General features: G+C 44.6%; 2 protein-coding genes across 2 annotated transcripts in view; both read right to left on the bottom strand.

Moving 5' to 3' along the window:
• The window catches only part of LOC310932111 (MICOS complex subunit mic25a-like), a 72292-nt gene extending 62789 nt beyond the window's left edge, over positions 1-9503 (bottom strand). Inside the window, exons 1-4 of the mRNA XM_083895397.1 lie at positions 9329-9503; positions 6442-6535; positions 5776-5881; positions 5141-5285 (exon numbers count right to left, since the gene is read on the bottom strand). Of these exons, the coding sequence (XP_083751523.1) occupies positions 5141-5285; positions 5776-5881; positions 6442-6535; positions 9329-9412 (429 nt within the window). The 5' untranslated portion in view covers positions 9413-9503. The remainder of the gene's footprint in view (positions 1-5140; positions 5286-5775; positions 5882-6441; positions 6536-9328) is intronic.
• Positions 9504-11808: 2305 nt separating this feature from the next.
• Positions 11809-16235, bottom strand: LOC310931996 (E3 ubiquitin/ISG15 ligase TRIM25; the record flags this gene model as incomplete). Its single annotated transcript, XM_083895250.1, has 4 exons — positions 11809-12517; positions 13229-13396; positions 14472-14611; positions 15609-16235. The coding sequence occupies 4 exons, from the start codon at positions 16233-16235 to the stop codon at positions 11809-11811; spliced, it is 1644 nt and encodes a 547-aa protein (XP_083751376.1).
• Between the last annotated feature and the right edge of the window lie 8733 nt (positions 16236-24968).

Here is a 24968-nt window from a genome sequence, read left to right as displayed (position 1 = left end):
AACAAATATAACATGCTGAAAACTCAGACTGAGCAATATGGCCTAAAATCCTTTTTCTCTTTTTACATCAAACTTGATTCAAAAGGTACATTGTGTAAATTCAGCAACATTCATTGATGAAGTTGCATGACACAGCTGAATATCCCTCATCTCTTCCCTCCAAATGTGTTGGAAGAGTGACCTATTCAGCCTTCAGTTAACGTCAAAACAAAAAGATGTGTATTTTGTCAATTGTGGGCTACTGTTAAAATATAATGATCCAAAATAGTGGCCTCCGTAGAGACGACTAGAGATGACACCGGACTTTGAAGATTTTACTTTCATTCCTACTAAAAAAAACTAATCATTCAAATGAAATATATACAATCTAAAAAAGATTGTGTTTGCAGTTCCATGCTACTAAGGAGGGGAAGCCTTTATTTAATTTTTTTTTTTTTCAATCTCATTACTGCTTGTTTCCATCTTGTTAGTCTTTCTGAGGAAATGCCAGGGGTACATGCTGCAGTGTTGCACCACAATGAACTACAGAAGCCCACGGGGAGCAGCAGTGGAAGTTAAAGAGAAATCAATTTTCATTAAAAACAAATCTTTCTATACCATTAATTCAAATTACTTCATTAAATTGATGAATTGCCCAGCCCGACTCAATACTGCTTCTCGTGGCGTGTAATCCTTGTGCAAAAATGGTGAAGTACCCCTTTAATTCTGACCTTTGAGGCCCTGCAGACTCTTACTGGACATAAGATAGTAAGATAAAATAGTTAAGAACAGGATGCCTTAACATCATTACACCAAAAGCAGCCAATTTAGCCACTTCGACCAACAAATGTATATGCTTCACAGAAGTGATCAAAAAAATAACTGAAGCGCCATCAGAGGAAGTTAAAGGGCAGCCAAAAAAAACAGGCTTTCTAAATGTTATCTAAGAACAGAGAGAAAGACATTTACCATTATGCTAATACGACTTATAACCTTTTTTGGGCTTTCAACAGGCTCTAAAAAGGCAATTAATACATAATAATAAGAGAAAATCCCTTTTAGCCTTTTAGTTGGGCTTACTTCCTTTCTTTCCATTCTCCCATCCCCCTCTTTCATTCTGAAAATAATCTGGGGAAGATTTGCTATTAACAAAGACCATTCAACGAACGCAGCACAGTGGACGAGGGGGCCTTGGCTGACAGATGAAGAAAGGGCTGGGGGAATGGTGGGATCACACAGTTCACCGGGAAGAGGACAAAAGGCAGGATGGGAAGAGCGAAGGAGTGAAGGTGAGGATGAGACAGAGGCGACTAAATGGCAGATGCGGCACATCATTATCTGGCTCTCTTTGACTTGTGATTCAGTGTCGTGCCCACGCACACAGGACAGGACACTCTTAGTCACCTGTAGCTCTCTTTCCTCACACCTTTGTTCCACTGTCAAGGCTAAACTCTGCACTCTTACCTCCACCTGTTCATCATTCTGCAGTGATTCTTTATCCATCACTTTTTCCTCCAGTAGTGCTCTGTTAAATCTCCAAAAATTTCACCTTTACTACATTTTCTCACAAACTTGTGACATATTTGCTTCCCTGTGAATGTTATCAAGTACTTTTCTCCCCCTTTCCTTCATTAGCTTCACAGAAGGTGGTCATTCTTTCATCTATCAGCTGTTTCCCTCCACTCTTCTCATCCTGTCCTTGTCAAAATGTGGTGGTTAGATATGCATCCCTCCTGTGTCTTCTCTCATTCACATTATTATTCATTCCGTCTTTCCTTCCTTCTTGTGCGTTGAGAATTTGTATTTTCTCATCATCAACCCCTCCCTTTCACCCTCTCATCCTCCCGATCTTCCTGTGTAAAGTGTTTAATCGTGTACCCTTCTTTTTAAATCAGACTCCCGTCCTTTCTCTTCCATTCATCCTTTCAAGGTGGCAACGAGACTAACAATAGTCACTCCTCCCTTCTCTTTTTTCTTTCCTTCTCTTCCACCTCCTTGTGATCCTCCAGGAAATTGTTAAATCACTCATAGAGACTTCTTTTCACCTTTTCATTCATACCTCTCTTTGGCTCCACAGCTCCACAGAAAAGATACGTCATCTTCTCCTTTATTCCAATTTCTTACTGGCTCCTCATCATTTCCTCACTCTACCCCTTTACAAAGTGTTCAGTCACTTCTTGTCCTTCCTCGCATCCTTCCTCAATTACTTAGCAGATTCTAAATCGAGTGCCACCTCTTATTCCTCATCTTTTCACATATTCATTCCTCATTCTTTTTTTCCCAGGGTGGCAGGTAATGATCATGCAAATTTTTGACATGCACATATGACAATCCATGTAATGATAAGCTCTATGTTTATTTACTATTGGCCCTTTTCCACAATGGTCCTAGCTCACCTCGCCTCGCCAATGTGGGCTAAGTCCTCACTGCACAGCTGCATGACACGACTCACACAAACGAATGACTAGTGACTTGTAAAACAGTTGTTTTCAGTGTAACTGAATCAAATCGCTGGAATCAATTAAAAAAAATAAAACATTTGTTCAGTACTTGACCAGAGCACAGACTCTGTCTGACACAGTCACAGCGGCAGTGTTTGTGATGCAGCTCACCAGTCGCGATTAGCAGTGCTGTCCCTAAAAGAACAGACTCCTCTGTTAAATATTAAATAAATAAATAAATAATAATATGATTTTAGACATTTCCCTGTTAATTGTTGGAGATTAACCCACGTTTTCAGGATTGTTAATTGTTTTTAACTGATCTACAGTTCAGCATTTTTACTTTCAGACAGCAGTCTGCATAGTACCTACTCTACCTTGCCAGAGCAGGTACTAAAAAACAGTACCTGGAACCAGGTACTATGCCAGTGGAAATGCAACTTAACTGTGCAGTGCCAAGGCATAGTGAGGTGGTGGAAAAGTGTGATGACGCTAATACTGCACACTTTCAGCTTTAATTTGGTCTTCCAGGTATTTTGGTGTTGCTGGGCTCACCGGTGCATTTCTTTTTAATAATGTTCCAAACAGTTGATTTGATCACACCTAATGTTTTTGCTATTTCTCTGATGGGTTTGTTTTGATTTTTCAGCCTAATGGTGGCTTGCGTCACTGACAGTGACAGCTCCTTGGATCTCATATTGAGAGTTAACAGCAACAGATTCCAAACGCAAATGTCACTCATGGAATCAACTCCAGAACTTTTACCTGTTTATTTGAAGATGACATAATGAGGGAATAGCCCACACCTGTCCATGAAATAGCTTTTCAGTCAATTGTCCCATTACTTTTGGTTCCCTAAAAAGTGGGAGGCACATATAGAAAGTGTTGCAATTCCTACACCGTTCACCTGATTTGGATGTAAATACACTCAAATTAAAGCTGAAAGTGTGCAGTTAAAGGCCATCTTATTTGTTTAATTTCAAATCCATTGCAGTGATGTATAGAGCCAAAAACAAGAGAACTGTGTTGATGTCCCAATATTTATGGACCTGACTGTAGAAAATTGTATGTGATGTTGGACTATGTAAAATTGTCATTTCCTCCAGTCCGTCACACCATACATGGCAAAAAAAGGCAATTTTTAAGCATAAATGCCAAGTGACATTTTCTTGTTAATAGAAAAAAAAATGAAGTAACAAGTTATTAAAAGCTACAAAAGCAAAAAATCTATATTTCTGACTTAATACTTGACAGTTCACATTCAAGGGACACAAAATGACATTTCCCTTCTTCACTTAATGGTTATTTTACTTTGAATCAGTTATATAAACATATACATATGGAAGTGTCTACATAATAGAACAAGGCAATCAGAGGTGGCAGACTTCACCCCATTCACACAACAAGCCTCTGGCGGCCTCTGTTGGTCATATTGGCAAGTGCAAGTGTCAGTCAGACAGAGCCACTAAAAACAATACTTCATTCCCACTCTGTGGGGTGAAGTGATAACTAGAAACAGACAGAAACTTGTAACTGAGATCCCATGGGCCACTACCCTGTAGATGATCGGGCTCTCTGATTCCACAACAGGTTACAAAAAAAAAGTCTCATCTGAGTTTAGACTGTGTGCAAATCTGCCCATACCAAATGTGGATGCGCATATATGTATTCAAAGCACAAGAAACAGTAATTACAGGGAGCCCTCGGCATCAGGAAGTCCATTCCCGCTCGACTGGTCATTCCGCTCACGACGTCCCGCCACCGTCTTTCTAATAGGAGTTGGAGTGTGTTGGAGTGCAGATAAGACAGGTGCAACAACGTGTTTCAACACAGGGGAGGCAGGTGGAAGAGCAGGGGGAAGAGCAGGGGGAAGAGCAGGGGGAGGGGGAATCACACGAAACTGGCATCAGCTGATGTGTAAAACAACTCCCCCCCCTCCCTTCCCATGACTATACCTCCAACCCCACACCAGTCCTATCTCCAACCCCAGGAAACTCTTGGGTGCAATTTACCACTTGGACTGAGCTGATAATACTGTCTCCAGGGTAGAAAGATGAGAGTGATGGGCTAGCACAGAAAAGAGAGGAGAACCAGAGGGGGGTAGAGGGCTGGAGGAGGTAGAGAGGAGATTAAGAGCGAGGAAAGGACGAAAGGGAGAAAAATATTCAAGAGAGGCGGAAGGAATAAGAACAGCAGCCATGAAAAGGGGCAGGAAAAAAAGAGAATCACCATACGAATTATAAATCCAATCCCATAGACCCAATTCATGTCTGCGTGAAATGCTCTGATGTGTGATTCAACGAGAGGAAAGTGCACCAGGCTGACTCACGACTTCACGCTCAACAAATGCTTTCACTTTGTGCACAGCTTTATAGCTGAACTCACGCTATATACAAATACAAAGTGTCCAGTCATGCGACTGCTGACAGAAACTCCAATGGTCACTGTGTCACATGAAACACGGACTACAGCTACCCCTCCACTAACAGGTCATGAGTGCATACTGCAGTATACAATATCATTCGGTGACTGTTTTCATGCAAACCTGAAAAATGTGTCTGTCTGCTTTTACAGAGGAAAATCAACCGTTAACCTTTTATAAATATGCACTTTAGACTGGATCATCTCACATCATGGTGTGTGTGTGTGTGTGCGTGTTTGCGTGTGTGTGCGTGTTTGCGTGTGTGTGTGTGTGTGTGTGTGTGTGTGTGTGTGTGTACCAGTTCTTTGGCCTTCTCAGCTTCCAGGCGTGTGTGTTGTCTTTCCCGGCTCATGGCTTTAGTCATCTCCTGTATCGCCGCCTCCCTCTCTCTCTGAGCCGCCTTGGCCAGTTCCTCCTTAAGTATTGTCTGCTTTTGTTCGTACCTGAAACACATGATCAATACTGAAAATCTGCAAAATACAAGCAAGCATTTGTTACAGTCTAACTGATCACAGCCACAAGGGGGCAGCATATACCCATTTTCTGATTTCTGAAATCCACACAGTCTCACATCAGCACATGGTGTAAGACGGTTGGATTTCCACAGGAATATTATAGAGTTTCACCTAAAGAATCAAATCTAACCTCCATGTTTCAAATGTTACTTGATGACTGTCCTACTTTTAAATATTGACAGTCATCCAATCCAAAAAACGGACTCTTTAATATAAAAAACAAAATTCCCTACAAACTGCGGGTAAAGTGAATGTATGTCTCTGTCACCCGAAAAAACTTGGACCTATTTAATATTTTTAACATGGGCAGACAAAGAGTGAGCATGCAGACATCACACAACAGTGAGCATGACACAAGTAGCCATCTTAATCATTCATCCAGAAAGGAGATAAAAAAGCCACATTTTCCTCAACTCACCTCCTCTGTTCTTCCTCAGTGTATGAGTGCGGTTTGCTTGTGTTGGACGGGGCACTGGTTTGGGCGCGCTGAGGTCGAGAGCTTGAGCTGGCACTGTGAGAGGCACCTGGACAAAGATGCTGAGGTCACCAAAGGTCAAAACACTCACAAGCTGTTATTCCAGCCTTCATAGGTAATGTGTGACACAAACTCAATTCAATCAAACCACGGCTGCTCTTAGAATTGAAATGTAATGCAGAAAAGTAGACAATTATGCCATATTTTTTGGCATTAAACAAAATCCAAATCTGAGGACTTGATGTGGTTTTATGACTTATTTATTGGGTGAACATTAGTGCAAGGTGCTTTTATTGCAGGAGCTCAAGGAGTACCTTATTTATCTTTCCATCTTTTTTGTCCTTCACCAGCCTCTGTTTGTCGATACATGTAACATTGCTGATTGTGCTTTATTGACCTTCAGGGACCAATAAAGTTTTCTGAATCGGAGTCTGAATCTGGGGTCTCCAGATAGCTGTGAAGTCATGGCTCTAAAAGGTCCAGAACCAACTGATGAATGCCATTAGATTTTAGACCCAATAAAAATAAGTAACCAGGGAGAATGGATCAGCTGTGACGAGGCAAAACGCAGCCAGATGCTGTATCTGCTGGCCGTGAGGTGAACGATACCTGGGTCTTTCTGAGCACTCGAGGATGTGGATGATGGCTGATGTGGAGCTATGTTGGCGACTCCTCTCATCCTCTGGAGAACATCCTCTGACAGCTAGGCAGACCATGCAGAATGAATTAAAAAGACAAATTATACGGACCGACATGAAGGCAGCACAGACATTAAGGTTTTCCATTCCTTGTTTTGTTTTCACGACAGCACAAACAATGGAAGTACTTGCTGCTACTTGACACAGACTTAATAACAGTTAACTGGACGACAAAGAAGATCATGCATATTATGCAGTGGCATCGTAATTAAGATGAACATAATCCTTCGGGATGGGGAGTGACAGAGTAGTAGGATGACAAAAAAACAAGAGATTAGTGCAGTCGTACTGTATTGTAGTGTGTGTGTGTGTGTGTGTGTGTGTGTGTGTGTGTGTGTGTGTGTGTGTCCAGGGAAATGGGTAAACTTAGCTATACCAGAAACCACAGGAGCGAGCAGCAGTCACTGACTCACTCTTTCTATGACTCATGCCATTTAAATGAGCAGGCAGAGCCGTCAACTACCATTTTTATTAAAAACTCTATTGATTCATCTTTAAGAAACAGTTTTACGAACAAGTTCACAATAACTGTGACTCAATGTGAAGTACCACAACTGTAAAAACTTAACTAACGTAGTTTATCATTTATAATCCACTGGGGTTTTTTTATGTTACACTGAGCAAACACACATTGTGTAAGTATGGCTAGGTCTGATGGTGCATTCAGAATCCTCAGGAAAGTGGAAGTATCAAAAATCAAAGTTGGATGTGGCCAGAAGAATTATGTACCTGTAATCACAATGAGAAGGTCATGGAGAGGTAAACCTTTTTCTTTCAAGTTCAAGTATGCATCAATATAAAAGTAGATAAAATGTCAGAATATGTTGATCAAACCTGGAAATGATGACGTTATCATAATGTTTGTTTTGTCCACAAACCATAATTATTCAGATTTAATTATTTCTTTTTTAAGAAAAACACAGAAATCGGTTAAACGATCTAGTCATTGAATCATTACTATTCAAGGTAGTGCACTGCTTCATTTTGGTCACCTTTTACTGACATGGCCCCCTTTACTGTTGCTGCTATAACTTCCAGGTGAGGAAGGAAGGAGTCAGTACTAATACTAGTTAGCCAGTGTGTTGTCATTATGCTCAACACACACTCTGCTTCCCAAACCAAGGGCATATTGCATTGCATTATTTAATAAGATCAGAGAAAAAGTCTGGCTGAACTGTGGACAGACTGAATGCATAATTAGCCCAATATAGATACATTGAGAGTTTATTTGAGCAAAATAACCATTTTAATACTGTTCTGTATTGTTCTATGGTGTAAACTTAGGCTGTATACACCTCGCTTACCACTGCTCCACTGACAATCATATTTAAATTTAAATAGTTACCTCACCTGTCCTGTGACTTGTTTGCTGTAGCAGTTTATGGCCAGCAGCAGGTGCTATAGGGTGTTGTTACTAGTTATTGAAGTGACATTGTCTGCATTAAAACCAGCTGAATTTCATGTATTGATATCCAGAGATTACAAATACATAAGCCACTGTGACACAAACACAGATCAATGAATGAGTATTTCATATAATTGCTAATCAGAATTAAAATAACATTGAACCACATGCAATCACTGTATTATTGTAATGCAGGTTATTAAAACTCCAGAAATCATGAAAAATGTGTCAAACATGTTTAGTTCTGATCAGATTAACATGTTCAGCCAGGTTAAGTAACATGGCCAGGTTTAATCCCTCATCCTAGTTTCATGCAACAGGCCCCATGTCTGCTGTTATTGTTTTGATTGAGAGACCTGCAGCTGAAGAAACTACATACTGAGCACTTAAAACCACAGCTATTTATCCATTAACAAATTAGTCGACCAGATAATAATCAGCAACTGCTTAATACATTTTTTTGTTCTCGGCTTCCTAAATATGAAAGTTTGGTGATTTTCCCTGTCACACATGACAGTGAACAGCACAAATAAAAAAATAAATAATTTAAAAGCTCACTGGGTCCGTGGGAAATGTTCACAGTAATTTCCAGAATCGACTGTCATGTATGACAGTATAAATTAATTAATTACAGTCATTTAAATAAGACTAACTGAGCTGCAAACACAGCTGCTTTACCATTTCATTGGTTAGTGATGCTGACCAGTACAGGGCAAAATTCCGACATGCATAATGGCACTGGAAGGCAGCAGTGTCAATAGGCCGAAGCTTCCAGGAGGTTCCAGGAGAACATAGGGGGAACCTTCAGGGCACTGACGCCGTATAGCTTGGGTACCGTTACGACAGGGGGAAGTTCCTCTTGACTTGGTAATAAATGCATTTTGCAGTTGACATGTTAAACATAATCATCGGAGAACGACAACACTTCTGGCCAATCACCTTCTGTTAGTAACACATGACAGCTACTGGTAAACAGTGGCATATTATGCGTGAATTCTAGAAAATTCAACACAGATACATCAATAAAAATATTGCCGAATTTGTCAAAAGACCCTGAATGTTTCAGAAAACTATCGGTCATCTGTCAGACATGTTCCTTGACCGATTAGCAGGTGGAAAAACACGTCTGCAGCAAAATATGGCTGGAGTTTGGTGTGAGGACCAATGGGCACGCTTGTATAGCCTCAGGTCAACCATCAACCTGCCCCTGCATCCCTCTACGACACCCTCCTCACTTCAGCAGTCGTTTTACAGGCTGCAGACTTAACGTCGGTTAATCCCATTCAAATAGGACAACTTCTACCGTTTGCTTTTCAGCAACATGCTAACGGCTGGGCGTATCATTGAAGTAGGGTTAGCATGGCTTATCAAGCGCTAGCTTGATTAGCATTACCTTGACTCCACGGAGAATCCTGACTCTGTCCTCATCGTCCACACCGAACGACACTTTCCTGGTCGTACTCTCCCCAGAGCCCATGTCCGCTGGAATCAAGTGACTGCTTTACCGAAGTCCTTTCGTAGAAAAACGTTACTTACATGGAATAACGTTAGCGTCCTTCCCGATGACAGAATTTGTGACAGATGGTAATCACGCTGGGTTGCCAGATTGGTCTTTATCCATCCTCCTCTCACAGATATTTGTAAATAAAAGCAGACGTGCGAATTAAAACATGGAGAAAATAACCCAAATTACGTATCATAACATAACATTTATGTTATGTCCGTTTGATACGTATATTTAAATAAAATCAATATAACAGTTATCTGACCCATTTACAACATATGTTATTATCTATGTACATTCCAACCTGGCAACCCCAGGGAAACACTGAATCCTCCTTGATTCAATTAACACATTTTATGGAATGCAAATACATACATACATTTAAGCTAATGGCCTTTTTTGCCTTTAGAAAAGAAGCAGAGACTTATAATCAAACTTTATCAAACACATTTTAAATTGTTAATGTATTAATTTGACTTTAATGCTGTCATTGTTTTTATTATTATTTTTTATTTTATTTTGCTGATTTGTTTATGAATGCACAATGCAATGCTTGATAACTTCATTTATGGATGCAGACAGCAGAGATTAAAATAAGTTAATTTAAAAGAAAATAAATACAAAAACATTATTAGCCTTGTAATTCTTCACATGTAAAACATTTTTAAAAAAGTCATACAATAGACGAGTTGCATTTTTTATTTTGAGAATGATGTGAGAGTTCCATGACAATATCAAAATGGCAATTTGATGGTTAATTTCAAGTCATACCTCATTGTGCAGATCGATAATTTAATTCAAATTTGAAAATCATATTGAAATAAATGAGATCATTTTCATTTATGCAAAGAAAACTATAAAGTGCAATCATCTAACAAATGGAAAATGAAAAGAGCATTTGAAAGTGCGTTACAAAAACGTGTTACCTGATATACAGTGGACATTATCAAAATGCAAAAAGTTAAATAGTGCTCCCAGTCCAATATATTCACACTTACATATCAACATTGTTACATGATAAAAAATCACACATGATGGAGTAATGTCATTATAAGCTGTACAACCATTTAAATCGATTCTAAAATATTATAGGCTGCTGACACTCCAGCTGCAAAATTATTTCAAAATGTATTAGTTAAGTGTCTAACTTTTCAAAGTTTAAAATGGTTTAATAAAAAATGTTTACTTTGCTAAAATCTTAAGTGCTGGTGAACCTCAGTGTTTCCCTTATTTTGGTTTAAGAATGATAGACATGCAAGCATACAGATAGATGTGTGAGAGCATGTATAATGAAAGCTAAATTGGACTAAATGAGTCTAAGATACATGAGCACCTGCCTGTCAGATACTGAAACTACTCTTGAATACAGGGCAGCCTTTCTCAAGTCCATCAATTAAACTTGTCTAGGTGGTTATATCAAAAGATGTATTTAAATTTCAAAGAAGAAAGACTTCTTTTTTGAATCTATGAAGATTCCGAGTTCAATTACAGTTCTCGGTAAAACTGTCTTAGTCATTAGAAACAGGTCTGGAGGAGAGGAACGATTTTATCATCAAAATCTTGAACTCAGCAGGTAAGATCATTTCAACAGCTTGGTAGGGATTGGTAGCATAAACCAAATGAAATCCCAGAAAGCAAAATAATTCATGGCACACATATACTGATTACTGACACGTCAGGGAAGGCAAGGACAGCTGATTGCTTTTTGACTGCTTTGACAGTTTTGTGAGAATGTCCATACATTTCATTATCAGCTTTTGTGAGAGACTGTAATGACACCATCAACCCACTGAACTCGTCCCATTCCCATTGGTTCAGTTTAATTTAAGGCCCCCACGGTCCCTGTGCCCTCTAGAGTGAAACAACCCCTGACTGATCGACAAACTCGTCAAAAAAACATCCATTTTGTGAACCAATAATCTTATCTCATTAAGCTTAAAGAAAATATTCACCTTTGTTATCTATAGCATAGTAATATAAGATGGCACAGAGCAGTGATTCCCAATGACTGGGTCAGGACCAACAGATGGGTAATGAAGTTTGGGAATTATTTGGTTACAAACTCAAAATGATATTCCTTCTTGCATATACAGTATGGCTGTAAATTACTCGCTACATTATGTACAATTTTGCTCTTGTCACAATATTATTGATATAGTGATTTGAGTCATGATAGGTTGCCCTCTTTAAAAAAAGAGTATTTATTTGTGAATTTTGGGACTGGGCAACTGCAGAAAATGACATTTTCAGGCTCATTTCTGGGAAAGGAAGTCATATTTTCACTAAAAATAAATGCAAAATTAGAAATCTTAAATGGAAGAGAGTGTACTTGGTTAAATGGATAAATACATTTTATGCTTAATAATAGATTACATCCCATTATGCAGTGTGATCCAGGACTCTGGTGTGTTGGAGTGAATGCTGAACGCTGGGTAGACCATCTCCCTAAACACAACCCTGAAGGTGTGGAGGTGCTCCCTGCGCCCTTTAATGCTATGGAACGATAACGTCCCCCTCTCATAGTGCAACGTTACCTCAATCTTCAGCGGCTGTTGGGTAATTTCTCCCAGAGCCACATTACAGGAGGACTCGCACACCGTAAGCTTGCCGTTCTTCCACTGCAAGCGCCAGGACACAGAGTTGTGTCCCAGTCGACTGTGGTCACCACGGCGATTGATGCTCTTGTAACACACGCCCACTGACCACATGCTGTTGGCCCCCACCTCTACAACCCACACATGCTCACCGCTGGCGAAGCCCTGGCTGCACAGAACCACAGGTGCACTTGTAAAACGCTCTGGGTGATCTGGGTATGGCAGCTTGCTGGGGCTGTACTTGACTGTGCGCAGATCATTGGACAGGATCAGGCTGGGGTGAACGGTGCAGGCATTGAAGGTGAGGTCCAGGGGGCCGAGGATACTAAGAAGAGAATCGAGGCAGCGGATCATTTCAGAGCGGAAGTCTTGGGTCTTGAGGCTTGTCTGGAGACGCCTGGTGTTAAACGGTGCCTTGGAGGGGATACTGGAAGGAATGTTGCCCTCGGCAGCCTTTCTCAGCGTTTGATCAATCAACATGAACCTAGAGAGAAGAGAAGGGTTTTTGTACATGATTCCCAGTGGGTTACAAATGTCATAAAAACACGTCGGTTACATTCATTTGTTAAGTGTTAATTGAGGTTCCACGGCTCCACTCAACTCTCTCTGTATTTCCACAGCAGTGTCATGCTGCAGGAAGCCATTTGTTTTGTGTCGAGACAGAGGGAGGCAACAGCCACATTGTGCTAGTAAAGCACACACTGCAGCAAACCAGTTGGAGTTTGATCAAAAACCCAAAGAAGTGCCCAGATGTAAATACTGCTGCTCAAAAAAGATGACATTGTTTTTGTTCATGACCACTTTACGCTCGATTACCCATGAACAAGCTTGTTCACATGCTGCTGGCACAGCCCAAGTCTAGCCAAACGCGTTGGCACGCGACTACAGACAAAAATCAAATCACTGACATTGAAGTCAAGGCACTCTACTGAGCCATTCAAAGGCTGCATGAATGTACACACATACTGGCAAATAATTGATAACACATTATTAACAAATACTGTATCGTATTATACAGTATAGTAGCCATTTAAAATACACAGTTTGTAGAGCTGATATGCCTTAAAATACATTACATAGCACACATGTACAGTAAGCCAGTCTTACTGAATATTCTACAAAATAAATAAACAAATGTATATGCATTGACTTTTGTTAAAGCAGATTTTGGAGAATTTAACTTGTCATGTTATACCTGTGTATGAACATGCACGTGTCAGTCTCACTCAGGACCTTGTTGGCACTTCGTTGGGCATCCAGTAACTGCTGCTGGTGCTCTTCCAGTGCTCCTACTCCAAACTGCCAGCTTTTTCTGCGCTGGCATCTCTCCTCCTTCAAAAGCACATGCAGACGCTCCCGGTACCTGAATATGACACAACAGCAGTCGGAGGTAAAAATAGAATTAAGCTTAAAATGCAGTTGAACCAGATTCATCACTTGATCATTTGGTGGACTCTTTTTTTTATCTACTGTACATCAGCCACTGCTTGATCCTGCTTTTCAACCTTAAGGAGGAAATGCTCTCGGAGACATGATTTCCCTTAAACCCCTGCCCATTTTTAATCGACAGATCAAAGTCATTAAAAAAATTAAAAAGTGAAACATTAGCAACAATTGTCTGACATTTAAAAAAAAATAAAAAATAAAAAATAATAATAAAACGATATTCACTTATTATTAAAGGGGAAATAAGTAGTTTATAGTGCCATCTAGAGGAGAGGCTGAAATTTACAACAAAGACCTGCTGCTATGCTCACCCCCTCCCTTCCCTGAGCGCTACGGTATCCGCAGCTGGTCAAATGTCGTCCTCGTCGTCTTTCTCCGTGTCAGCAGATGAGGTTCATGAGGTGAGGGAGAGGGCGAGCTACCGCGGCCGTAGCAGACGAAGCGGAGAGAGAGGAGGCGGGACTTCCGCTACAAGTAAAGAGACGCTTGTTTTGTTCTCTCGCGTTTGTCCTTACAGGCTCCGGTAGAAACATGGCGTCTCGCTGCTAACAGTGGCTATGCAACCGCGGTCCGCGGTCATGTTATTTAACATGACTTTTTGAAACACTACTAAAATGAAACAAAAACTATTATACAGCGACTAGACAATGCAGGAGCACATAATATGTATAAAAAAAGTGGATTTTGGGTTATATAAACCCATAAATACTACATATTGTACCTTTAAGTAAGGGAGGGAATTATATGAACAGTGAAAACAATTGCTGGGGACTGTGTTGGTCCGGTTTGTTCAGAAATGATTCCCAGCAACAAAAGCACATATTTGTCACCAGACTCTGACGTCAGTGAGAGCAGGTCAGAGTAGGCTGAGCTCTTGTGTGAAATAAAACCTGTGTTTCCATGTTTGACTTATGACTTATATGTCAGTGCTTCAGCTAAATGACACCACATTAACAACATGTGTTAATCCGAGTACATTTGCAGTCCATCACCTCTCCACCAGTGCAGCCATACTGTCCATGATTGTGACAGCCCTGTTGATCACTTTGTCACCGACAGCCTCGGAGGCTCCCTGCTCCTCTGCGGTCTTCTGCAGGAGGCTCCCGGTCATCAGCAGCCTGCTAGAAACCACCTGCAGACGTGATGCATTTGTATGTTGAGCACATCAAGTGGAAAATCAGGAATGTACTTTTGTGGTAACAAGCCTGAATTCATTAATTAATGCTCTCTCACAGGCTCCCAATCATTGGCATGATGTATGTGAAATTCAACTGTACATGTGACTTTCTGGAACAAATGGCACTTCGACTCAGTCACCTGGAACTGAGAAGTCACGTCAGCTTTGATCGTATCAGACGATCTTCGGCATTCCTGTCATTACTCCTCTCCACAGCACATTGGCAATGAGCCATATAGCCACCAGTCACTTTATTTAAACCACAAATATTTTCATCAATTTTCCCATAAAATACAGTCTCATTATCTCCACTCACAATCTAAGTCCTCTGTTTGATATTGATGATAGTATTTATGCTTCCTAATGTAACTTTAGTTTCGATATAATACAGAAGTTAACATTCACGGATATTCTGATCACATACACCCTGGTACTGTATATACACTAATTTTCCTCCAAATACTACCAGCCCATGTTCCACTGGTGGTACCACATGGTATTATGGTAACTCGCAATTTAATTTAACTCTTTACAAATGTAGTTGCGAAAAAAGCATATTATTCATGTTTCTTACGTAGATAACTGCATAATTTGTTATGTACCATCAACCTGCCTATAGGAACAACAGACCTATATTTGCCATTGGCTACAAACTCTCATGTTTCTCAAGTAAATATACATTTGAACAGATGTCTGTATGTGCAGTCAGTTCTGACTTTTGACACTAATATGGACAGATGTGTCTGAAATGAAGTCTGAACTGAATGATACTAAAGTGCATACCCCCGAATGAAGTGGAAGTTAATATTAAATTATTCAGAAATATGATATAAAAGGTAACCCTGTGTCTTGCATTAGCAAGGTTTTAGACACCTTCTGATGCTGTAATGCTACAATAGCGCTGTGTGAAATGTGTCCATCTGAGTGTCAGTCAGTGACAGTAAAACATTACCTTATTGCGGCTCTCCAGTGCCCGTCTCATCTCCTCTTCAGCTACACTGAAGGTGAGAACATCGTGGTCCTGGTGTTGACCCTCTATGAAGCATGTGCTGCACAGCGAGGTCATGTCATTGGAACAAAAATACTCAAGCGGACGCTGGTGGAGAGCGCAGTTTTTCATTCCCAGCTCGTTCAGAGGCTCCACCAATGCATGGGTCTTGAATGACTCCTTCTCCTGGTGTCTGTGAAGGTGCCTGGAGCACAGTGACACCTCACACTCCAGGCAGGTCTTCACAGCCAGTGACTCTTCATCTATACAGTGGTCACAGTGAACCTCCATCCTCTCTGGCCTTGTGTCAGGCTGCCTGTCCAAGAGTGGTATGGCGGCTTGATAACCCTCGATGATGCTGCAGAGTTTGAAGTTTCTCCTCAGGGAATCCACACCCAGGAACTCCTGACGACACTCTGGGCAACGCAGAAGCATTTGACTGCACTTATCTTCAAGGTCTGTGGTCTTGCAGATGCAGGATCGACAGTAGTTGTGCCCACAGGGAAGAGCCACTGGATCAGAGTAAAACTGAAGGCAGATGGGGCAGCTCAGCTCAAAGGCCAGCTGCGACTCTGGCTTTGATAAAGACATGCTGGAGGTGGTAAATGTTGTAGCTTCTTCACTCGTCACTCTTCTTGTCAGAAACTCATTGTCCTCGCTCTCTATCCACTTTCTTGTGTCGTCAAAAAAAAGTGACAGGTGAGCCTGTAGTGACAACAGGTAATACACAACTTAAACAAGGAAGTCAGCAACCCTGAAATATTTATCTGAATGGCAGGAGGTGTATCCACAATGTGCAGAACAATCCTTTCCAGGAGGCCTGACCATGTGTACTGCCAGAAAATGACACAGACATAGTGGCTGGTGTTGATGGTAAAAATATGCCCCACATATCAGTTTTAAACACAATTTTAAAGAACCCTTCATCAATAGGTTTTAATTCCACAATTCATAATATTTAGACGAGGAAATGCAAATAGAAATGTGTCCAGTAGGAACCCACTTTATCAGTTGATTGTAAGATTAGTTTGTAAGATTTGTAAGACAAGAGTGGGTTTTTGCATGTGCTTGGATCCACGCACTGTAAATGAGGGTATCTGCTGCCGTACACAGAGTACAGTCATGTCGTCTGTTGACTGTAAACACGGCACAAGCGTTGCTGTTGCTGCTTTGGTTTATGTTTTTGTTAAGAAATCAAAGGGACATTTTCAAGGCACTTTCCAGATGAAATATTAAGGTCACCCACTGACATAAAGTGACAAAGAATAAAACAAAATATCAAAAAAGAAAATATAAACTACAACTGGTTCAAATTACTTTGGCTGAATGGCTGAATTTGAAAGTGGTGACCCCAACTGTTTCCAAAATAACTGATAGCTACAGGTACGTCTGACACAACACACATGACCTCAGGTCATTACTGACCTATATATTTAAAATGTAAATATAACAAAAGCACCATTATATGTACATTAGATGGAATATTTGTCATAACATGGGTATAATCTGAATGAAACTGAATTTAAATTGAAGTGAATGTGCCTTACTCAAGCCCACTGACTTCTTTTTTTTTTTAGCATATCTGTGCATAATACTTTGCTGAAGACGTCTCTTGACAAAAGCGACATCTGGTGTACAGGTATGGAAAATACAGTGGGGGTGAGAAAAGGGAGCCTTCATAAAAGAGTGCATGTAGCAGCCATTCAAAGATTTGTTTCTTACTTCCTGCACATTTGACATAGAGACCCATTTATCTGAGCTCATGTGGAGGAGAAAGCTGTAGAAAATGAGTGAGTAAGCAAGAATAAATGGTAAAATAAAATTAAAACATGAAAATTGGGCTCGGAAGCACAGTTCGCAGAAACGGTTGCTGGGTAGTTTGACGCATCTGTTGTAACAGGTTGTCATATGTTTATAAATGATTATGTCTATTTAGGTTTTGAATCATGTCACTTGAGAGTCATACATATTAAATGTACTTTTCAACTATACACAATGCCACTGTGTCATGATTGTCACGCCAGTCCTATTATTTATTCTTGGATTCTGACACTGACTTTTCTTAATCTCTAAAAGATCACATCATCTCAGTTAAGGATAATCAAAGGGGAACACTGACAGTCAAATCTGCTGCAGCTGGGTGAAGATTGCATCAGAACCCAAAGAAAAAGCATCCTTATGCTGGACGGTAGTTCAGGTTTCAGTAGAAGTGTGTGGGAAATGAAATGTGATCATGCCTTGGGTACTTATTTGAAAGAAAATACATGGTTGGAGGTAAAGCACTGTACAGTAGCATTATTGCAATGCATCACTCCATGTCTTCGACCTATTCATATGATACAATACAGTCATTGGAGAATTATGTGGTGCTGCATTGTGCTTTTCCATAGTTTCTCTTTTGGTTTTGCAACTATGCGTCATGCCTGTCAGTTTTCTCCTCTGATGATCACATCTCTTTTGTTTCTTTTGTCAAGGCCACTGCGTTGTGGTTATTAGAAGTTTAATGTTCTAATGTTTTGAAATCTTGAAGCTCTTCAACATATAGCAGATCTGGATGAGCAGCATTCCTTTCTTTGTCAGCAGACGGTTAGTTTCATTTTCTGGAAATAATCACTTGTGCCGAGCAAGACCATGGGCGGTGCTATTCATTGGAAAAGGCAGGGCAATTGCCTGGGGCTTCAGACACACATACACGCAAACACACACACGCACTCACACACACACACACACACACACACACACACACACACACACACACACACACACACACACACACACACACACACACACACACACATCCTTTATCAAAATGGTCGCTTTGATTGGTAATCTTGAGTTATGACTTTTCTAAACGTTTTGAGAAACCATGGCGACAAAAATTGCGGGAAAAAAAAATATTCCACATACACATGAATAGGAAACAGTCGAAAAAGTTATCAGCACCCAGCCCACTTTGGAGCCTCACAGTGTCATCATAAATTAACTTAGAGACGTGGTTAATTCTTTAAACAGGTCACAAGACTTGAGACTTTTCTCATCTAAGTTATTATTTCTATTTCATCCTTACTGACCGCCAGAGGCGGTGCTTAAAGCACTGGATATCTCCACCTCGCGCATGCGCATTTCGAGTACCTAATATCAACATAGTCACTTGTGACCCTCCCCGTGACACCGGGAAGGCTATAACTTCCGGTGTCATCGGAGGCTCAGTTCCTTTAATCTTCTCGCTGCGCATGTACCGTCTTGCACTTTGTGCTGAGAAAAAAAAAAAGGAAAAACTTTGTTTACAGCTGGCCGCGTGCAGCTTCGCGACGACAGTCGGAGCCGCGGGGAACCCGTCCTCCAGAGGCTGTGGCCAGCTGATCATCTGAAACCTGACGACAGAAGAGAGTAGCAGGTCTGTGTCGGTGTTTGTTGGCGAAGGCAGCGTGTTCGCGCCCTCTCCCAGCGTTCGCTGTCCTCAGTGCTCTCAATGTTTGGGTTATCGAGTTGGTGTGTTAGCCGTTAGCTTGCTCGGTTCTAAAACACCGCTCTGTGTATCTTACTGGGACGGTAGTGTTCTCGCTCCCGCCTCCAGTAACGCTATCATTTATTGTTTCTATTGGCAGCAGCGCTCACGCTCGGCCTGATTGATATGCTTTATCGCCGTAGTTATTGGTGACGGCGGTGTATTCGCTCGCCCGCTCCCAGCGCTCATAGCATTTTGATTTTGCGTTAGCGGTTTAATACTACCGCTTCAATTATTTAATTGGTCTTTACCTTACCGGTGATAGTAGTGTTTTCGCTCCCGCTCCCGGTAACGCTATAATTTGTTATTTCTGCTGGCGGCAGCGTTTGCGCTCCGCCTGTTTCTATACTTTGTCACCTCCGATTGCTGGTGAGGGCAGTGTGTTCGCTCCCGCTCCCAGCGCTTGTAGCGTTATTGATTTTGCAGAAGATTAGCGGTTTAAGACTACCGCTTTGATTATTTATTTGTTCTGTACCTTACCGGTGATAGTAGTGTTTTCGCTCCCGCTCCCGGTAACGCTATAATCTGTCATTTCTGTTTGCGGCAGCGTGTGCGCTCCGCCTGTTTACTGTACTTGTCACCTCCGATTGCTGGTGAAGGCAGTGTGTTCGCTCCCGCTCCCAGTACTCGTTGCAGATATTGATTTGCGTTAGCGGTGCTAGGCTACCGCGTTATTTATTTATTTGACCATACCGGTGACGGTAGTGTTTTCGTTCCCGCTCCCGGTAACGCTATAACCTGGTTATATTCTGTTGGCGACAGCGTTTGCGTGTAGGCAGTGTGTTCGCTCCCATTCCCAGCAACGCTGCTTCGGCTGCCTTCTTGATGGCCCATCCTTGTGTCGCCTGTGCGGCTCCTCTTGTTCCCGAGGACGGTCACGACCACTGCCCTCCTTGCCTCGGTCTCGAGCATTTGAGGGAGGGCCTCACTGAAAGCGCCTGCATGAACTGTGGCCTCCTGCCCTGGGGGCTAAAGGTGGCTAGGGTGGCGGAGATGGAGCGGGCGATGACTGACGACCCTTCCACCTTAACCGGTCTCCCCCCACATCAACCCGACCGTTCTCGGCGTCGGCGTGAGGGAGCTGCGGTGGTAGGTGCCCCCCCCAAGAAAAAGGGGAGGGGCGGGCTGTCCTCCAAGGTGGACGGTTTGGCGGCTGACATGGAGCAGATGAAGTCGCTCCTCCTGGCCCTTCAGCCTGGGACTACTGGGGTGCTGGCTGGGCTACAGCCTGGCCCTCCCTCGGAGAATGCGCCTATGATTGATGATGCCTTATCACTGGCCGCTTCATCCGGTCTCTTCCATGAGGCTGTTACAGAGGACGATGCCTCCCGCACATTGGGGGAGGCCTCTTGCTCTTCTGTTCAGAGCTCTCTGCAGGGGACAGCAGACACTTCCATGGGGGCCATCATGCGTATGGCTCTTGCTCGCCTACAGCTTGACGTTCCGCAGACTGACTCGGCGCAGGCTAGCGCCTTCTTCAGGCGCAACCCTGCCCCGACCACTTTCACTGTTCCTTCTTCAGGGGAATACCTGAAGGAGCTTCATGCCTGTTGGAGGGACACGAGGGCACTTTCTCATTTAACCTCAGATGCCCGAACCTTAGCCGCCATGCAGGATGCAGCACAGGTTGGGCTGGGGCGTATGCCGTCCGTTGAGCCAGCCATTGCCTCCCTCATTTTGGCTCCTGATGAGGCCTTGAGGCCGGATGCCAGATGTCCCCGACCACAGTGCAGGGTCACAGACGACCTTCTTTCGAAGGCCTATGATGCGGCAGCACGTATGGGTCGTATTGGGAACTCCCTCTCCCATCTACTGCTGAGCCTGTCAACCTCTCTGCAACAGGCTCAAGTGGATCCTTCACTGCAGAGTCTAAGCGATGCCTCTTTACAGGCATTCGCTTTCATGTCGAGAGAGTTAGGACGGACAATGTCCACTCTTGTCCAGACTCGCCGCCAGGTTTGGCTTGCTCAGTCGCCCCTGTCTGAATCATGTAGGAAGGTTCTTCGTGCTGTGCCAGTGGAACCAGGGGATCTTTTTGGCCCAGCTGCCTTGGAAGCACTGGAGAGGGCGGCCCAGGCCACGCAGACCAGGCAGCGGCTTTCTGGCCTTCGCAGAAGAGTCTCCACTCCTAGCAGGTCTAGGGGCCCCGCTGCTGTTCCCCGGCAGCACTCTCAGCCACCTGCTGGTGGCCTACGGAGGTCTCAGCGGCCTGCTCAGCGGCCTGCTCAGCAACCTGCTGACGGGTTTCGGGCCCCTGAGCGCCTGCCGTCTTGGCAGCCTCGTGCGCCGCAGCCTATCCGCCGTCCCCCCAGAGCCTCCGGAGGCCGGGGGGGCAGGCGCTAGGGGTGCGGGGCCGGCCGTCGGATGTTTTTCCCATCAGCAGCTCAGTTACTGGGCTGCCTGTACTTCAGACCCGTGGGTGGTTTCCACCTTGACCCGGGGGTACGAATTGCAGTTCCGACGCCGGCCCCTAGCCTTCGGCCGGGTCAATATGACTGTTGTCAGCGACCCGGCGAAGGCCTTAGCTCTAAGTCAGGAGTTGTCTGCCCTCCTGGCCAAGGGCGCAATCGAACCAGTGGACCCTCTGCTACGTCCCGGGGGGCTCTACTCAAGGTACTTTCTTGTGGCGAAGAAAGATGGCGGATTCCGTCCCATTCTCGACCTGAGGGGACTCAACAGGTTCCTGAAGGTTCTGCCTTTTCATATGCTGACTGTGTCAGACACGCTTCGTGTGGTTGCCAGGGGAGAGTGGTTCACCACTGTCGACCTGAGGGACGCATACTTCCATGTCCCAATTGCATTGCACCACCGGCACTTCCTCAGGTTTGCCTTCCGCGGACAGCATTTTCAGTTCAGGGTACTTCCCTTTGGTCTCTCCCTTTCCCCGAGAGTTTTCACCAGGGTTGTAGCAGCAGCTCTGGCACCCCTGCAGAAGCAGGGCATGAAGGTCCTGCCGTATTTGGACGACTGGCTGGTATGCGCACCGTCCCGACCCCAGGTGGCTCAGGATACAGCCCGGCTAATTATGCACGTGGGCCGGCTGGGCCTGAACGTGAATTTTCAAAAAAGCAGCCTGGACCCATCCCAACGGGTCATATACTTGGGGATGGTTCTGGACTCGGTAGCCATGATGGCCTCTCTGGCACCTCGGCGTGTGGACGATATCCTCCTCCGCCTCCCCCTCTTCAGGGTTGGCAGGATGGTGCCGTTTATTCAGTTCCTCCGGCTCTTGGGAAAGCTGACCGCTGCTTCGTCTGTCGTTCCCTTGGGCTTGCTGTCTCTGCGCCCTCTTCAAATGTGGCTGAACAACCTCCACTTGGACCCCAAGTGGCACGGTTACCGGAAGGTCAGGGTGTCTCGGCGGTGCCTCCTCTCTCTGTCCCCATGGGGACAGAGGGAGTTTCTGTCTATGGGCGTACCGATGGGAACTATTCCATCCCGCCGGGAGGTGGTCACAACCGACGCCTGCCTCTCGGGGTGGGGCGCGGTGTGGCAGGGCAGGACTGTCCAGGGTCGGTGGCCGGCCCAGCACCACATGCACATCAATACACTGGAGCTCCAAGCTGTGCAACTGGCACTCGTTCACTTTCTGCCTCAACTGGAAGGCAAACATGTGCTTGTTCGATCGGACAACAGGTCCACAGTTGCCCAGATCAACCACCAGGGGGGCACCCGGTCTGCACAACTACTCCGGCTATCTCGGAGCCTGTTGACTTGGGCATATCCCCGCCTGGCCAGTTTGCGAGCAGTCTTCATTCCGGGGGAACAGAACCAGGTCGCAGATTTTCTGTCACGACAAAAGCTCCCACCGGGGGAGTGGCAGCTCCACCCGCAGGTGGTGGAGATGATATGGGGTCTTTTTGGCAGGGCGGAAGTGGACCTCTTCGCCTCGGCGGAGTCGGCACATTGCCCCCTCTGGTTCTCCTGGATGGAGGTGACCAGCCCCCTCGGCCAGGACGCTTTGGCTCACGATTGGCCGCAGAGACCACTGTATGCTTTCCCGCCACTGCCCCTGATTCTTCCTACGCTCCAGCGGGTGCTTTTGCAGGGCCACAGACTCCTTCTGGTGGCCCCCTTTTGGCCAGGGAGACTCTGGTTTCCACTGCTGCACAGCCTCTGCTGCAGCTCCCCATGGCGCCTCCCCTGCAGGAAGGACCTCCTTTCGCAGCGGCGGGGTCAGATTTGGCATCCGGATCCCGGTCGCCTCCAGCTCTGGGTTTGGCCGCTTCAGGGCCCGACCCTCTACTGAGGGAATGTACTGTGGGAGTCAGGGGTACTATTCTGAACGCCAGGGCCCCATCTACCCGGGTTCAGTATGAGAACAGGTGGAAGCTGTTCTCTGACTGGTGCAGGGATAAGACAGAAGACCCAGTGCGTTGCTCTGTGGCGACTGTTCTTGAGTTTCTGCAGTCTCTGCTGGATCGTGGTCGTTCTCATTCCACTTTGAGAGTCTATACAGCTGCTATTTCTTCCAGACATGAAATGGTCGAGGGTTCTACAGTAGGGTGCCACAGACTGGTGTCCCTCTTCCTTAAAGGGACACTGAGGCTGCGTCCTCCAAGGACCCTGAGGGCTCCAGCATGGGACTTGCCCCTGGTGCTGGAGGCCATGCGGTCACCTCCCTTTGAGCCTCTGACCCAAGTGGAGCTGAAATGGCTTTCTATGAAGGCTGCTTTTCTGCTCGCCATTACCTCCGCGAAGAGGGTCGGGGAGTTACATGCCCTGTCAGTGGCTGATACCTGCCTGCGATGGAACCCTGATGGTTCAGGTGTGGTCCTGTGGCCGAATGTGGCGTTCCTGCCCAAGGTGCTTTCACGTACGCATCTCAACCAGCCTATTCAGCTCGCACGCTTTGGCTCCCTGTCTGAGGAGGGTAGGTCGGAGCTGCTATGCCCGGTCCGGGCACTAGAGGCTTATGTTGCTGCTACGGCCGGAATACGGCGGTCGGAGCAGCTGTTTGTGTGTCATAGTGGCCCTAACAGAGGTTGTGCACTTTCCAAACAGAGGCTGTCCCACTGGGTTGTCGATGCCATCATGCAAGCCTATAAGGCCAGTGGCTGCCCCCCGCCATCCGGGGTGAGGTGCCACTCCACTAGAAGTGTCTCTACATCATGGGCGGCGCTGAGAGGGGTGCCCTTGGAGTCAATCTGTGCTGCGGCATCATGGACGTCGCCTGGCACATTTGCACGGTTTTATCGTGTCAACGTCGCTGCTCCCCATCCGATGGATGTGATCCTGCGTCTGAGCTCTACTGTCTCTGATGAGTGAGGTGGGTGTCGGATTCTTTGTGACCTTGTTGGTATGAGTCATCCAGTGCTTTAAGCACCGCCTCTGGCGGTCAGTAAGGATGAAATAGAACGAAAGTTACGAATGTAACTACGGTTCTATGAATCCTGGATGACCGCCAGAGCGTCCAGTCACTCAGAATCCTTGTGTTCTCGCGAGAAGATTCTGGGAACTGAGCCTCCGATGACACCGGAAGTTATAGCCTTCCCGGTGTCACGGGGAGGGTCACAAGTGACTATGTTGATATTAGGTACTCGAAATGCGCATGCGCGAGGTGGAGATATCCAGTGCTTTAAGCACCGCCTCTGGCGGTCATCCAGGATTCATAGAACCGTAGTTACATTCGTAACTTTCGTTTTATGTTTCCTTGCGAACACTGCTTCTCTCTGAGCTTACAAGCATAGTTCAGCTGCTCAAATTCCGCCCCTTACATGTACGTACTATTGCGCCAACTGGGCAGCAGAACGTTTCTCCCAGTTGATCACTGTTGAAGAACCGGCTTGGGCACCAAACTTGGTAAAAACAGATCA

The sequence above is a fragment of the Microchirus variegatus genome, assembly GCF_963457635.1.
Source record: "Microchirus variegatus genome assembly, chromosome: 9".
NCBI lineage: Eukaryota > Metazoa > Chordata > Actinopteri > Pleuronectiformes > Soleidae > Microchirus > Microchirus variegatus.
This window is presented reverse-complemented; position numbering and strand designations above follow the sequence as displayed.